This window comes from Heteronotia binoei, chromosome 3, assembly GCF_032191835.1.
Source record: "Heteronotia binoei isolate CCM8104 ecotype False Entrance Well chromosome 3, APGP_CSIRO_Hbin_v1, whole genome shotgun sequence".
Classification (NCBI taxonomy): Eukaryota; Metazoa; Chordata; class Lepidosauria; order Squamata; family Gekkonidae; genus Heteronotia; species Heteronotia binoei.
In genome coordinates, this window is record NC_083225.1 from 148,332,263 (window position 1) to 148,346,933 (window position 14,671).

Consider the following 14,671-nt stretch of genomic DNA (forward strand, 5'->3'; position numbering starts at 1 on the left):
CAGCCCAAAATCTCCTCAGTCACAATTTACACTGTACAATAATATAGATATCCTGGACGAGCCCCGACAAATGTAACCCAGGCGCTGGAAGTAAGGGCAAGTACAAGGCTTAAGGCCTCCTTTCTTAGTTCCTTCCCCCACTCACACACCTTGACTTAAGGCAAAGTAACTATTTAAAGTAAACACAGTTTTGTACACAGGGTATGGTGCTCCCCACCCCCAAAGTACTTTCCCTTCCCAAACCAGAGATCCAGCAGTCAGTGTCCCAGAAGTGCTGCCTTCTTGATGAAGGTGCCCAGTCACAGTCCCTCAGAAGCAGTAGGCCTCCAGTGGGAAGGAAAGGCCTCAGGGCCTCTCTCCTCACCATCCAACAGAAGTCAGCTTCAGTTCATAGGCAGGTGGTCTGGGGGCTAACCTCCAGAAAAGCAGTCAGTTCCAAAAAACAGGGGGCCCACACCAGACAAAAATCTCTTCAGGTGAGGACTCAGCACTTCAGTCCTTGGAGAGCCCAAACAACTAGGCCTCTGCTCCTCCCACTACCCAGCTGTCTTTTCTTCTAGTCATTCCTACATACACACCTCCCAATATGCAAATGAAGTGCTTTCACTTCTCTCCCCAATAGCATATATCCCCAAAGCTCTACATTTAAACTTTATATACTTCCTTATTGGAGTCGCACCTGGAAAGAAGAAGATACTTAAACTTTAAATACTTCCTTATTGGAGTCACACCTGCAAAGAAGACAATATTTAAACTTTAATACCTTCTTTACTGGATTCACACCTGCAAAGGCAACACACCTCAGGGAGGGAGTGGAAGGCGTTAAATGCTATTAACCCTCCAACTGTTTTCTTCCTCCATCAAAGGGGGGGGGGGGAAGCAAAATTGAGGGGCTTAATGGCTTCCTCCCATTTAAAAGGATCAGTGCAGTTAGTCCACCTGTCAGCTAATCCTTTTAAATAGGAGAGGGGTGTTCAGCCCCTTGGTTTTTCTGTCCCCAGCTCCAGAGCAAAACCAAGGGATTTGATGATGACCCACTCTCCCTTCTGTTTCCCAGTCAGCCTGCTGTGGCTGGGCAGCTGGGAAAGGAAAGACCAATCAGGGAGGCATGTTTAAATACTCTCCTTTCCTTCCCCACCACAGCAAGGCACCTGAGGAAAGGAAGACTGATCACAGAAGGATGGCAATAGTTTCAGTCCCTTCTGCTTGGAAGCGGCATGAACTGAACTGAAACTGACCCAGGCTGGGGAAAGGAATCTGATTTGGCTTAATAAATACCCCCAAATACCAACAAAGTATTTTTGAGTATTTATTTGGTTCACCTTATGCTGAATGCCTTATGCAGAGGCCTAGTCGTTTGGGCTCTCCAAGGACTGAAGTGCTGAGGCCTCAGCTGAAGAGATTTTGTCTGGTGTGGGCCCTCTGTTTTTTGGAACTGACTGTTTTTCTGGAGGTTAGCCCCCAGACTACCTCACCTTAACCACAGTACTGTTTAAATGAGATGTTGAGGTCATGCAAAGTTGTATGGTGAAGCTCTATGTCTCATGAGTACCATCTTTAAAATTGGGCTAGTTTCCAGGATATGAGGTAGATTACTGTGTAAGAATACATGCTAAAATGTTCAAACCATATTAAGCTAAAGGAAATATATACTGAAAGTCAATGAAAACCTAACCTTGCTGAAAAACTAATGTTTAGCTATGCAATCCCACAAAGCATACCATAACATAGTAGCATATTTTTTTTCAAAGTTGCACAATTCTCCCTCAAGTCCCAGAATGGGGGAAGGAGAAAAATGATCTCCATTGAGCATAACAATGAATGTTGGCCCAAATAATTAACAGATTTATGTGCTGTGGGATGGGGGTGGGACAAGGACACCCACTCCCTCTCAAAGAGAATCATGATTTTTGGGGATATACCTTGATAGCTTTTACACAAAGAGAAAGAGAGCAAAAGAGAGGGGGGTTTTCATATTGTACAGATTTACTACAAACAACAGAAACCATTAGGCTTCCCAACCCCACCCCCTGCCCTGCCAGGGGACCCCTGGATTAGCAGCCTAATCCCCCGCTCCCTAAAAATCTGATAGCAGGGGTGGGGGGGGTGGAACGCGTCGTGTCTCTTTCCTTGCCTGGCTTCAGGATTCTCCCTTCGAGTTACAAAGACCCGCCCACCGCCGGCCTGCTATTCGCTCCAGTCTGGCCTCCCTTCGCGAGGTGCATGCTGGGACTTGTAGTCCTTGCATCCTCTCACGTCTGCTGAGCATTATGCTCTATGTGGAGATTGATTCTCATAGGGTATAATGAGGAATTGATCTGGAGGTTTCGGGGGCTCTGGGGAAGCTGTTTTTTGAGGTAGAGGCACCAAATTTTCAGTATAGTATCTAGTGACTCTCCCCAAAGTATCTCCCAAGTTTCAAAACGATTGGACCAGGGGGTCCCATTCTATGAGCCCCAAAAGAAGGTGCCCCTATCCTTCATTATTTCCTATGGAAGGAAGACATTTAAAAAGGTGTGCGGTTCCTTTAAATGTGATGGCCAGAACTCCCTTGGAGTTCAATTATGCTTGTCACACCCTTGTTCCTGGCTCCGCCCTGATGTCTCCTGGCTCCACCCCAAAGTCCCTAGATATTTCTTGAATTGGACTTGGCAACTCTAGAAACCATGTCATGTTAAATAAGTGGTTTAAAGATTATAAGCAATTTCAGTGGGATTACAGAAAAGATGTACATCTTTTAAGCCATTTTTGAAAGAAAATTAATATGTCTGAAAGTTGTTTAAAAAATTGATAAACTACTGGCAACAGAATGAAATGTTTATAGAGCATTCTACTTAGAAGCACTAGTTGTTTCCCAAACTAGTTCCTGATTACTAGGAATGTATTTGGTTAGAAATACAAAAAAGCCAGGGGTAAAGAGCAACAAATAATGTGAATGGAAAACTCAAGAGTGCTTAAAGGCGAGGGGTGGAACTGCTTCTATTCAGTTATACACTCCTTTCCCCTCTGATTTTTTCTGCTTGAAGATCAAAGTCTAATTATACCCACAATCATGAATCATAGAGTTGGAAGGGGCCATACAGACTATCTAGTCCAACCCCTTGCTCCATGCAGGATCAGCCTAAGCATCTCTGTCAAATAATCATCCAGCCTCATTTTGAAGACTGCCAGTGAAGGGGAGCTCACCACCTTCCTAGGCAGCTAGTTCCATCTCTGAACTACTCTGATTGCAAAAAAAAAATTTCCTAATATCCAGCCAGTACCTTTCTGCTTGTAATTTGAACCCATTGCTTTGGGTCCTATCCTCAGCTGCCAAGTGGAACAGCTCCTTGCCCTCTTCTAAATGACAGCCTTTCAAATATTTAAAGAGTGCAATCATGCCCCTCCTCAATCTCCTCTTCTCCAGACTGAACATTCCCAAGCCCCTCAGCCTCTCCTCAAAGGATTCTTTCTCCAGGCCCTTAGTTATCCTAGTTGCTCTCTTCTGCGCCTGCTCAATTTTGTCCATATCTTTTTTTAAGCGAGGCCTCCAGAACTGCACACAGTATTCCAGGTGTGGCCTGACCAAGGCAGTATACAGCGAAGCTATGACCTCTTGTGATTTTGATGTGATAGTCCTTTTGATACAACCCAGGATTGAATTTGCTTTTTTTGCCACAGCATCACATTGACTACTCATATTTAGTTTACAGTCCACTAGTACCTCAAGATCTCTTTTGCACACATTACTTCCCAAAAGTGCATCCCCCCCCCCATCCAGTATCTGTGCTTCACATTTTTCTGACCCAGATGTAACACTTTGCACTTACCTTTGTTGAATTGCATCCTGTTTGCAACTGTCCACTTCTCCAGATTATTCAGATCTTGTTAAATATTAACTCTATCCTCCTGGGTGTTTGCTACTCCTCCCAATTTGGTATCATCAGCAAATTTTAAGAGCAGTCCTTCCACCCCTTCATCCAGATCATTGATAAAAATGTTGAAAAATAAATGGGCCCAAAACCGAGCCCTGCAGCACCCCACTGGATACCTCTCTCCAAGCTGACAAAGTTTATCACACGAAGCTTACTTAATTTTATCCAATAAACCACACACAGTCTGCCTTCTTGGCAGTGGCCAAGATGGCTTCCAAAAACAGTAATTGAAATCATGATAAAGCAGCAATAGATACAAGATAAGCTATGCAGATTACCTAAACATGGAAGTAAAACTTAGGATGTATTGTTACAGTGTTTGAAGGTCATGGAGAGATAAACTAGATTTTCATTTTCTTTCTGTGCACCAGCAAACAGGTGCATGTATAATCCACATTAAGCAACTCTACTGGCTTAATTAGAGCCAGGACTTCCTAGGCACAGCTTTGGAATATGTACAAAATGCACCACAGCCACTTAACAACCAGAGCCTGCACACTTATATCTGGGACGAGGGTCACTGCCTGCCAAACTAGTCACCCATGGTTCCCTAATCTTCAGTTTTACTTTGTGGGTAGGTTCTGTCAATTATCTGACTGATAGAAAGAGCTAAACAATGTCTGATATATGTCTTTTCACAAGTGAAGCTAAAAACTTCCTAGAAAGTGCATTTGCAACCTCTGGAATAAATTACTGCAACCTTATTCATTATGAGTTGCATCAAGCATTCCTGATGAGTTGCAGTTGCTAGGCTGTTTTCAAGGGCAGCCCTTTTTATCTGAAGGAACACCCCATATGTTATGCCTTGAGACCAGATAGGGAGACTCTTTTACTGATGTTCTGCCAGTAGATAGCAAGTTCATGTGGAACTTTTCTAGTTGTGGAAACTCCTATCTTAAGGAGAATCCCTTTACAAAACTGACAGGTTAAGACCAGTGTTCCCTCTAAGCTGAGTTAGCATGAGTTAGCCCACAGATTATTAGCCTCCAGCTCACGTTTTTTTTTTGTCTTAGCTCAGCAAAAATGGCCCCAGAGCATACAAATTTATGCAGTGGATCACAACTTTAATACTAGTAGCTCACAAAGTAGAATTTTTGCTCACAAGACTCTGCAGCTTAGAGGAAACACTAGTTAAGACCATTTTATTTCAGAGGGCTTTTAATTTATATTGGTGGAATTTTACTCTGGAGAGTACATAAACTGTATTCAGAGGTACTTGGGTGAGCAGAAGGCACTTCCATATGCCCAAGGGTGGTGGTGGTCTGCTATTTCCTACTCAAGCTGCAGCTTGCATGCCAGTGTTCTGGCCCTAAGGAACATTTGGGTGCCGGGGAACTGTAAAGACATATTCTACAGATGAAGCTCTTCATCATTTTCTGCTGAATTCTGCATAGTTAGCCACTCAGACAGCCCAGCCCAGACAAATTCAATAAATGTTATTTTAAAAAATCAGGGTTCTTTAACATTCATGCATCAGAGTGACTGTTATACTAGGATGGGTACAGTAAATATGTAACAAGAACTACGTTCAGCATCTTTCAGTATTTATTTTATTTTACAAAACGTATATCCTGCCAAGGCAGCTAACAAATGAAAACATGTATCATTAGCATTCCTTTCAACTTCCTACTTACTTTAGTAAGGTTGAAATATTGGATCTGAAAGCACAAGTTATTAGTTCCTCCTTTCTTTCGACGTCTATATGGGGAAACCTAGGGGGAAATGAAAGAAGCATATTTTCATAATTAGACAGGGCTCCGTGAATTTCAAAAATTGCTGGAGGGTGGTTTGGTAGAAAAAACCCAGTAGGAACTCATTTGTATATTAGGCCACACCCCCTGACATCACCATTGTTTCACACAAGGCTTTTCTGCAGAAAAAGCCCAGCAGAAACTCATTTGTATGTTAGGCCATACTTCCTGATGCCAAGCCAGCCGGAACTGTGTAGCTGTGCATTCCTGATCCAAAAAAGTCCTGAAAGTTAGTAAAATCTGCTATAAAATGATGGACTTGGCATTCAGTTACCACATGTGTTCTTAGAATAGACAGATGTATGCTTAAAATATAAAGATTTTAATCTGGGGAATGTATAAACTGTATTCAGAGATACTTGGGAGAGCAGAGGGCACTTCCACTTGTCCAAGGGTGGTGGTCTGCTATCTTCCACTCAAGCTGCAGCTTGCATACCAGTGGTCTGGCCTTTAGAAACAACATTTGGGTGCTGGGGAGCTGCAAAGACATATTCTACAGGAGGAGCTCTTCATCATTCAATTACCACATGTATGCTTAGAACAGACAGATGCTTTCACTAGATATCAATTTACCATACAGAACAACTAATATTCATTTCACTCATATACCATATAAAATGAGTTTGCACTAATGACTCTATACAGGGCAAATTTAGTACTATGCGTATTTTATGACACACATTTACAATACTTAAATTTCTTGCTTTCATGTTCCTTGTTAAATAACATTAAACATATAAAATCTAAAAGAAATTTTCTAATCCTTTTCTTACCATGGACGAAACAAAACAGGAGACCAATGGCACTTTAAAGATTAACAAAATTTATTCTAGCATGAGTTTTCCTGAGTTAAAGTTGATGTCACCGCATGCATAAAGTATTAGATATACAGTATTTTTTGCACCATAAGACTCACTTTCCCCCCCAAAAAAAGTGGAGGGAAAAGTGTGTGCGTCTTAAGGAGCAAATACTGCAAAAAATTCACACAAATGCCTCTAAATTCACACAAATGGCTCTAAAAACTAGGTGCGTCTTATGCTCAGGTGCGTCTTATGGAGCCTTTATACCAAAAGCTGCAAACAATAGAAAGGTGGTGTGGGGAAAGATATTACAAAAAGACGTCAGTTTAAAACAAGATCCAGTTGAAGGAGTAATCTTCTTTCAAAGCATGCAATGATGACTCTAGACACTTGTCAGATAAGCAAAGCAAGATAAACATAAAATCTGATCTAGGAAAGTTAATGGTGAAACATAAGCAGATACAATAAGAAAGTTACATATGCATCACTGAACTAATTAACATCTGTTAAAAATAGGCTACATAAGATGTTAGGAAGCCCTCAAGACCTGAGGAGCAGATAGTATTGAACCCAAAGAACAGATGGTCTTTGAGTTGTCATTTTATTCTGCTAGCAAAGGTTAACTCAGCCACCCATCTTGAGAGTTTTAGCTGGGTAGCTTTGTTAGTATGTAGCAGTAGAACAAAATGAGTCCAATAGCACCTTCTAGACCAAAAGAATTTTCCAGCTAACTTCCTTTTGTCTCACAAAAGCTTATACTCTGAAAAATGTTCTTAGTCTCTAAGGTGCTAGTAGACTCGAATTTTGTTGGTCACATCTGGAATTACTACCATGAGCAAGCACTTTTTCCCTACAGGAATGTAAAATCACCTGAACAAAGTTTGAGTCCAGTGGCACCTTTAAGACCAACTAAGTTTTATTTAAGGTATAAGCTTTAAGGTATAAGCCTCCAGACCTGTACCAAAATGGGAGAACATTTGTATATCACTTTGAGTTGAAATGAATAATACAGCAGCAGTGGGTCTGAACCAACTTTAGTGATTCTTAAATAGTGGTCAGAAAGACTGTCATGAAAAAACATTAGCAAACTAGTACATCCTGTGTGACTCTGATCAGACCATATAATATACAAGATGACTGGACAATAGTTAACAATACACCAATATAGTCAGCCCAAATTGTTTCAGAGTGGGGTATGATGTTCTCCCTTCCTTGGAGTAGAAGGACAGCAAGCATATGACACCTAATGGAACTACAAGTGAGTGACAGCTAACAAAACTCACTCTGATCGGAGAACTGCTTCTAACAGTCAAAAGAGGGTGGCAGTTAGACAGTTGGAGAAAGCAGTTACAGAGTGGAAACAGTTGAAGAGTGACTGAAAAGAGAATAGTGGTCTTTTGTGATGCTCTTTAGTGTGTGACAAGAGACACAACAGTCTGATTCCGAACCTGTGTGGGGTGGCTTTGAATAGTGGAAACTCTAGTAGAAGGCTGTTCTCAGATATTAAGAATAGTCTCTGTATTTGTAAAACACAGAATCACATCTTGAGAAGGAAACCAATTTCCAGTATTAAGCTTAGCATCCAAGGAGGAAAAGACTGGAAGTCTGGTAGATCAGGCTTTGGCAAAAGATTTTTGAGGTGGTAATGAAAGGCCCTCAAAAGGTGCAAAGGCACAGGTTATTTATCTTAAGAGGAAGATAGTAATGATCTTGCCAGAGGAAGATGTCTAATGAAAAGACCTCAGTCTTATAATCAAAGAGACAAAGCAGGGTACACTCAAGATTGTGTGATTATAAAGTGGGAAAGTTACCAAGAAAGCTAGAACAGTTATAAAAGAGATAAACCTTTAACATCAAGGATGCCTTTAGTGAAAGTTAAACCAAGTTAAAGATAACACTGTATCTTTTAAAGTCAGTAACCTCTGACATAGTTCTGTGTTCAGTTTTAACTGTCTGCCTACATCTTCTAAATCCCAAAACCCTATTTAAATATCCCAACCCTCCCCTGCCAGTCTGTTTAAATAAAGCAGACCTAGTTTTAAATTGCTACCTGTGCCTCCTGTGCCATTTTCCGAAAGATAAATTTTGATGCCAGAAGCAACGACAGGGTGATTGTTCCAGGGGAGTGCTTAGCAGACATCATGACTGCTTTGCTCCTCTCAGCAAAATCTGCAGGTGCCACCATGGAAATGGACAAAATCAATAACTGTCCATATGCACACCTTCTCCATTGTGGTCCCCACCTTATGGAATGGCCCATCTGAAGAGGCCAGGAAGGCTCCCACTTGCCTGGCTTTCCGCAAACTATGACAAAACTGAATTATTTAAGAGAGCTTTTCTATGGTGGCAATAAAGTTGCACTGCACTAAATTATTTACAAAGTTGGATAAATTATTAGGGATGGTAGACTATACTACAGTGTTTAGCTTACTGAAACTAGGACCCTACTGTGTAATATTTGTATCATTTAATGTGCCATGTTAAGACTTATACTTTACTTCAGTTCTGTATTTTTGTTTGTTTTTGATTTATTCTACAGCCTTAATCCTATTGTATTGTTTCACTGAATACCCTAACATGTTGATTGTACTGACTCAGAGCTTTTTTTCTAGAAAAAGCCTAGCAGGACTCATTTGCATACTAGGCCACACCCCCTAATGCCAAGCCAGCCAGAACAGCGTTTCTGTGCGTTTCTGCTCAAAAAAAGCCCTGTATTGACTCATTCTGAGTAATCCATCTAGAGTCCAAATGAGAAAGGTGGACTATAAATGACATAAATAAATATATAAAGGTAAGCCCAATGTTCCTTTCTTACTCTGATGGGGAGGGCAACTTAGTATGGGATGAACAAGAACAGTTGCTTCCATCTTTGGGGGGAACTGCTGACACATTCAGATTGAACTAGTAGGAAGACTTGGAAGTCTTTCAAATGGCTTTCCATTCAGCAAGTACAGTATTGCAAAGTTGTGTGGTTTTCAAAAAATCCCTCACCCAAACAAGAACACTGGCCTCACTACCACAAAGCGATGAATTGCTGCTGCTAAGTCAGAAAAAATGGATCACGTATTCTCAAGACAGGCATAGTAACAAAATATAAAATGGATAGGGTTGAGAAAGACAAAGAACCCTGGAGAAAAACTGACTTATATTCAAAATATTTAGCTTAATTAGAACAAATGGCAGCCTGTGGGAAAACACTTGGCTGGATCACAACCATTATCTATCCTATGTTAAAAGCTTGCTGAAATTGTGTGGGTAGGCATGCCATCAAAGGCCAAATGATTCATGAGAATACCCTAGAAGGCCTCCTACATCCAAGAAAGAGTGATGCAATACATGCATTATTTAGTATACCTTTACATTACAACATTTTAAAACAGTATTTAGTAGCCAAACATATGCAGATGAGGAATCAAGATGGGGTATAAACAAAATGAATCTGTGTGTTATGTAGGAATTTTTACATAGATAATAGTTGTGTGCCATTAGTACCTCCCAAAGCAGATTATTTCAGAATCACCCTTTAAAATAACTAAACAGAGAAGCTCAAACAAATCACAGCAAAAGATTGAGATGGAACTGACAGAAGAGAGAAATTAGTCATGTCTACACTGTAAATAGTTGCATTTGCATTTGCAACTACTGCTGCCTACCCAACATACAATAAGAAAGTTTTAAAACCCACAAACTTCATTCTATGAAATATGAATGATTGAAAGCAATGGCAGCAGCCCTTTAGAGAAGGTGAACGGAAGATTGGAAGCTCTTACCGTGAAGCTTCCTTCTCGGTGGTCCTGGAGTGGGACGGTCCGAAACTGTTGGGAGTAGGCTCCTCCTCTGGAAACAGGGTCGTTGATCGTTTGATCCGGCCTGGGGGAGGGGCCGCTCCGTTGGAAACTCCAGTCCATAGAAAAGCCATGCTCCCCCATCAGCAGAAAGCTATAAAACAATCTCTGCATCATGGTAACAAACCACTCAGAGACCATAATGATGCAACGCCATTTTAATAACTGCAACAGCAGAAGTAACTAACCAAAGGAAACTTCCGCTACCAGTGCTCCAATACCTCCCACAACCAAGCACTCACAGCTACCAGCCTGGAGCAAGGTACCACACCGGGTGGGATGGACCATCCCACTCCAGGACCACCGAGAAGGAAGCTTCACGGTAAGAGCTTCCAATCTTCCGTTCTCCAGTGGTCCCTGGTAGTGGGACGGTCCGAAACTGTTGGGACATACAAAAGCAATATGTACCCCGGGCGGGAACCACTACATTCAAGCCTGCGGCCAAAAGCCGCTTCAGCAGATGCCCACCTATCCACCTTATAATGCCTGGTGAAGGAATGAGCAGAACTCCAGGTGGCTGCCCTACAAATGCCTTCCAGGGACGAGAAGGACTTGTACACTGCAGATGTAGCCGCTCCTCGTAAGGAATGAGCCGTAATTCCTCCTGGAGGCTCCAACCCTGATGCCGTGTATGCTGCAGAAATACATTGCCCCAACCACCTGCTCAGGGTTGAAGAAGTAACTGGTTTTCCCAAAGAGGGCGAATTAAAGGAAACAAACAAGGACTCTGACCTCCTAAAGTCCTTGGTTCTATTTATATAAAAACTCAAGGCACGCTTAACATCTAACCGATGCCACTCCTTTTCCTTCTCATGCTTGGGATTGGGACAAAATGAGGGTAATACCACGTCCTGAGACCGGTGAAAAAACTGAATTCACTTTAGGGATAAATGTCGGATCAGGTCTCAACACTACCCTGTTTTCATGAAAGGTACAAAGATCTTTATCCACGGACAGAGCCTGCAACTCAGATACCCTGCGGGCAGAGGTAATCCCAACTAAAAACAGCGTTTTAAGGGTAAGATCCTTCAGGCTACAAGTAGCCATGGGCTCAAAAGGTGCATGACATAACGCCTTCAGCACCACATTTAACTTGCATGTAGGAAACCTATGTGCAGTAGGGGGATTCAACAGGGACACCCCCCTCAAAAACCGCTTAACATGCGGGTGCAACGTCAAGGAACCCCCTTTTTTAACTCCATGAACAGCAGAAATAGCTGCCACCTGCCTAGGAAGGGTGTTAGTAGCCAATCCCTTATCCAGGCCCTCTTGTAAGAACAGCAGCAGCTTCCGAACTGGTAACTTTAAGGGATCCCAACCCCTTTCCACACACCAGCTGGAAAAGACATGCCAAGTGTCATTATACACCCGAGTGGTAGAACATTTTCTGGATGCCAACATAGTGTCAATCACAGATTTGTCAAACCCCAACTTAACTAACTGCGACCGCTCAACCTCCACACAGTTAACTGTAACATGCCCGGCTGAGGATGGCAAACTGTCCCTTGTCTCAGCAATGTCTCGGATGCTGGGAGACACCAAAGCTTCTCCGTCGACAGTCGCATGAGGTCTTGAAACCACCCCCGTCTTGGCCAGAAGGGAGCAACCAGGACCAGCTCGGCTGTTTGCTGAAGAATCTTGTGAACCAACTGGGGAATCAGCTGCAGTGGTGGGAAGGCGTACAGAAGACCGTCCAGCCAGTCGCAGTTGAGAGCATCTATGCCCTCCACCTGATCGTCCTTCTGTTTGGCCAAAAATGGTCGCACTTGACAATTGTCCGCAGTTGCAAACAAATCCATAGTCACTCTGCCATATCTGCGCTGAAGAGACTGGAACACCGCCTTGTCCAGCGACCATTCCGTCTGATCCAGCCGCTGTCTGTTGAGCCAGTCTGCCAGCCCGTTGTCCTTCCCCGCTACATGAATTGCCTTTATGGATAACAGATACTTCTCTGCCCAATCCAGTAAGCTGTTGGCCTCGCTGCACAGTTTCCCGATTCTGGTCCCGCCTTGCCGGTTGACATAAGCTTTGGCTGTCATGTTGTCTGTCTTCACTAACACGTGACTCCCCTGCAGCGTCGTCTGAAAACATAACAACCCCAGATGAATTGCCCTCAGCTCCAGCAGGTTGATGCTCTGTTGGGACTCCATCGGGGACCACTGACCTTGAATCATCATCCCTTGAGAATGCAGTCCCCAGCCAGAGAGGCTGGAGTCTGTAGTTACCACTATCCTCTGTGGCTCCTTCATTGACACTCCTTGCTGAAAACGGGATGGTTCCAGCCACCACTGAAGTTGCGTCCGCAGCTCCGGTGGAAGAAACACTAGCTTGTGCAGCTTGCGAGCTATCACATGCTGATAAGGGATCAGGAAGCAATGTAAGGGCCGTAGATGGAAACGCGCCCAAGACAGTACATCCTGGCATGACACCAGAACCCCTAAAAGCTTTGCTAGAGTCATCACAGGCACCCGATTCAGGGACAATACCTCTTCCAACAAGGATCTGAGGTTCACCTGTCGTACTTCTGACAAAAACACTTTGTGCCTCTGAGTATTGATCAGGACACCCAGATGCACTATCTCTTGCGTTGGAGTAAGGCTGCTCTTTGTCCTGTTGACCACGAAACCATGGTCCTGCAGTATCAGAATAGTCCGATTGGTGTCCTCCAGGCTCTGCTGGAAGGAAGGGGCCCTGACCAAGCGATCGTCCAGATACGGATGAAGAGCCATGCCCCCCCATCCTTAAATGAGCAACCAACGCCACCAGGATCTTTGTAAACACTCGCAGGGAAGACTTGAGCTCAAATGGCAAAGCCTGGTACTGGAAGTGCTTCCTGTCGTACGCAAACCTGAGGAACCGTCTGTGACTTCGTCAAATGGGAACATGCAAATATGCCTCGGACAGATCGATGGACGTCAGGTATTCTCGTTCCTGAACTGCCAATAGAATGAAACGCAACGTCTCCATCCAAAACTTTTTGGTTTTCACAAATCGATTCACCCATTTTAAGTCTAGAATGGCTCGGACATCGCCATTCTTCTTTGGCACCAGGAATAAAATGGAATACACCCCTTGACCCCTCTGAGTCACAGGTACGGGTTCTATAGCCCTGATGTCCAGTAGATGTTGGATGGCGCACAACATCCCCTGGTGTGTGGTCGGGTCTCGTTTTCTTGGGACTGAATGAAACCTCTGATGTGGGAAAGTTTCCAGTTCTAATGCATAGCCCTTGGATACCATGTCGATCACCCATTGGTCTGCAACCGACACCCTCCATTGGTCTGCAAAAAACTGTAGCCGCCCCCTGATAGGAAGCAGCTCTGGACTTATGGCATAGTCATTGTGACCCTCCCTTTTTGGAGTCACTTTTGCTTCCCTTGTCGCTTCAGCTAGAAAAGGATTTAGCATCCTGACTGCGAGACTGCCACTTCCCTCGGAAAGGCTTAAAAGCCGAAGGCCGGGAGAATTTTTTGGAGTCCCGAAAGGGCTGGAAGGGTTTTTTAGACTTAAAATCCTTCCTCTTAGAAGGCAAGACTTTCTTCTTGTCCTTCCCCTCAATCAGGAAGCGTTCCAGTTCGTCCCCAAAGGGACTAACACCTTTGAATGGTACAGCTGCCAGTCTAGCCTGTGCAGCTGCATCCGCATCCCAAGTCTGGAGCCAAACGTTCCTGCGCGCTGCCACACTGCAAGCCACTAACCTTGCGGACAACTGCATTGTGTCTAGGGTCGCATCTGCAATATATGCTGTGCCCAAGGCTATTTTCTTAAGCTCATCCTTGAATTCCTTTGGCGCATCACTATCTGCTGAGGCCAAATTGGATGCCCAGATATATACTGTGTGTGCAAACAGTGACCCCACTGAAGACGCCAGGATGAACCAAGTCAAGACTTCAAAGTTCTTTCGTAATGCCTGTTCCATCCGTCTATCACAGGCATCCTTGGGTAACCCATCTGCATCCATGGGAAGCACAGATGTGGATAATAAACTATTTACAGGATCGTCCACTACAGGCAATTTGAGCCGTTTAGTAGCCTATGGACTCAACCCATACAGTTTGGAAAACAGATGTGGGTTAGATTTTGGCTTAGCCGGGTGTTCCCACTCTGCCTTAATAAGACTAAAAAAGGGGGCAGGCAAGGGCATCCCGGTCTGAGAAACCCCCACTTTGGGCATCATCTTCCCTGAGCCTGCAGGCAGGTCAGGGTCCAATTCTGCCTTCTCTCTGGGTGTGGCAGTAAAGTCCAGTTCCCTGAGGACCTTAGGGAGGAGTTTAGAATAATATTCTACTGGAAAAACCCTAGATTGCACTAAAGGAGTAGCATCCTCCTCCTCAGAGAGTTCCCCTTCCTCCTTTGCAGAG

The 14,671-nt window shown here is 43.7% G+C and overlaps 1 protein-coding gene across 2 annotated transcripts in view; it reads right to left on the reverse strand.

Moving 5' to 3' along the window:
* ST3GAL6 (ST3 beta-galactoside alpha-2,3-sialyltransferase 6) overlaps positions 1-14,671 on the reverse strand; it is a 138,633-nt gene that overhangs the window by 59,092 nt on the left and 64,870 nt on the right. For both annotated transcript variants that reach the window (XM_060234606.1, XM_060234605.1), the window contains exon 3: positions 5,549-5,626. In XM_060234606.1, coding sequence (XP_060090589.1) covers positions 5,549-5,626 — 78 coding nt within the window. The remainder of the gene's footprint in view (positions 1-5,548; positions 5,627-14,671) is intronic.